At 39.0% G+C, this 1,808-nt stretch overlaps 1 protein-coding gene across 1 annotated transcript; it reads right to left on the bottom strand.

Moving 5' to 3' along the window:
* Positions 1-301: 301 nt before the first annotated feature.
* On the bottom strand, positions 302-1,510 carry LOC129765582 (uncharacterized). Its single transcript, XM_055765990.1, has one exon. It carries the CDS (start codon positions 1,508-1,510, stop codon positions 302-304), a length of 1,209 nt encoding a protein of 402 aa, XP_055621965.1.
* Between the last annotated feature and the right edge of the window lie 298 nt (positions 1,511-1,808).

Below are 1,808 nucleotides of genomic sequence, written 5' to 3' on the forward strand. Positions count from 1 at the left end.
AAATGTTGATCTCACAAGGGTGACAATACCACCACGAGCACGGTCGTTAACTGTTGAGAAATCTTCTCTATAAAGATCATAGTTTTTGAAAGTAACTGCTTCACAAAGTTTCAAGTGAGACTCTTGTAAGCATATGACCATCGGTTTCATATCGGAATCTAGCATCCTAATTTCCTTGATGTTGTTAAAAAATCCATCACAGTTCCATTGTATGATTGAATTTTTTGAATCCATCACTCATTGGAAAGAGAGTAATTAAGATTCTATATTTCCATGCTAATTTCCTTCTCACCCATACTTACTATTTTCTAATTTTCTTCTTTGAACAATCATCTTCGCTCGTTTCAGAGCGAGGTCGAGTGAGTTTTTGAGGTTCAATTTCCATCTGATTACCACTACTAATACCATCGTCATTCAAACTGACGATATGGTTCAAAATAAATTTTGAGTTATAACTTGTTCCTGGCATATTTAAATCGTTCTCTGTTATCTGTGTTGGTGTCATGTTAGATGTTACTGGTGCACTGTTGTATTTTTCTGGTTTGTGAGAGTCTTTCAGCGATGTTTGTGACTTCATTGATTGTATTGAATTTGACTGTGGTTGAGCATTATTTGTAGCAACAATAGATTCTTTTGTACTTAAGTTACCTTGATTTCCCTTGACAACGTCACAATAGGTAGCGTTTGATGAGTTCCTAGCCCTGTAGAGATTCCTAGCCTCTCTTATACTTACACCCTCATTTACTTTGATGCGCATAACTTCCTGCTCTACTTTAAACACTTCACATTCTGTGGACCATGAAGCGTGATGAGACGATTTGCAATTTCGACACGTGGTTGGACCCGTGCACTTATTTGGTTTATGACCCTCTTCGCAACAATTACTGCACACTTCTTCATTTGGACAATACGTCGCAGGATGACTGTAATACTGACATTGGTAGCATCGGATTGGTCTAGGAATGAACAGTCGTACATTCAGTACGAGATATCCCACTTTCACCGTCTCCGGAACTCCCGATGATTTGAATGTGAGAATAAAGCTGTTCGTTGGTTCCAGTATACCTAACCTCTTTCTTTTCATTTGTTCCACTTGACAGACGCCCTGACTAGATAATTCCTCTACGATCTCCTTAATCGTGGCATAACGAAGATCTGCACTTGTGATGATTCCTTTGGTTTGGTTCAGTTTAACGTTTTCCTCGACACTTACAGTCATATCAAACAACATTTTGCAGCGCAGCAACTGATTTGCTTGTGCGATGCTCTTCGTCTTAACTAGTAGAGTTCCATTACGAAGTTTCACTGTAGTAAGCGGTTCCCCACATGCGGACTTGATTTCTTTGTGTATGAAGATGGGGCTCACCTTTTCGAACGACGAATCTTTCTGGTCCGTACGCTTTATGACCATAAACTTGGGACCCTCTCGATGGCCCTCAAGTCGCGGAAATTCTTCTGCACTCTTGTCATCACCTTTCTTTTTCTTTTTTCCTCCTTTGGGAGGACTCATCGTGAAAAAATACAACTATTCAGCCGGAAAATTAATAGTCACTTTTCCACTGAACAATAGAAGCACTGAACAAAAGCTAACGAATCTTTTATGATTATCTGACCAAGAGCAAAACTAAAGGGTGTGTCACATCAAATTGCACCACGGAAAAAACGCTGTAGAAATTTAATTTTTAGGAATTATATCTTCAGCTTTCGCTTATAATCAGATAAGAGTGTATAGATCACGTTGGCCATGCTTCACTGTCAATTTTTCGTAAATTTGGAAAAATGTCGTCGAACGAAAAAGAGCGTCGTGA

The sequence above is a fragment of the Toxorhynchites rutilus genome, chromosome 2 (genome assembly GCF_029784135.1).
Source record: "Toxorhynchites rutilus septentrionalis strain SRP chromosome 2, ASM2978413v1, whole genome shotgun sequence".
In the NCBI taxonomy this organism is placed as follows: Eukaryota; Metazoa; Arthropoda; class Insecta; order Diptera; family Culicidae; genus Toxorhynchites; species Toxorhynchites rutilus.

Excerpts from the sequence above, each read along its gene's own strand:
- LOC129765582 (XM_055765990.1), bottom strand. The coding sequence starts at position 1,510 with ATGAGTCCTCCCAAAGGAGGAAAAAAGAAAAAGAAAGGTGATGACAAG.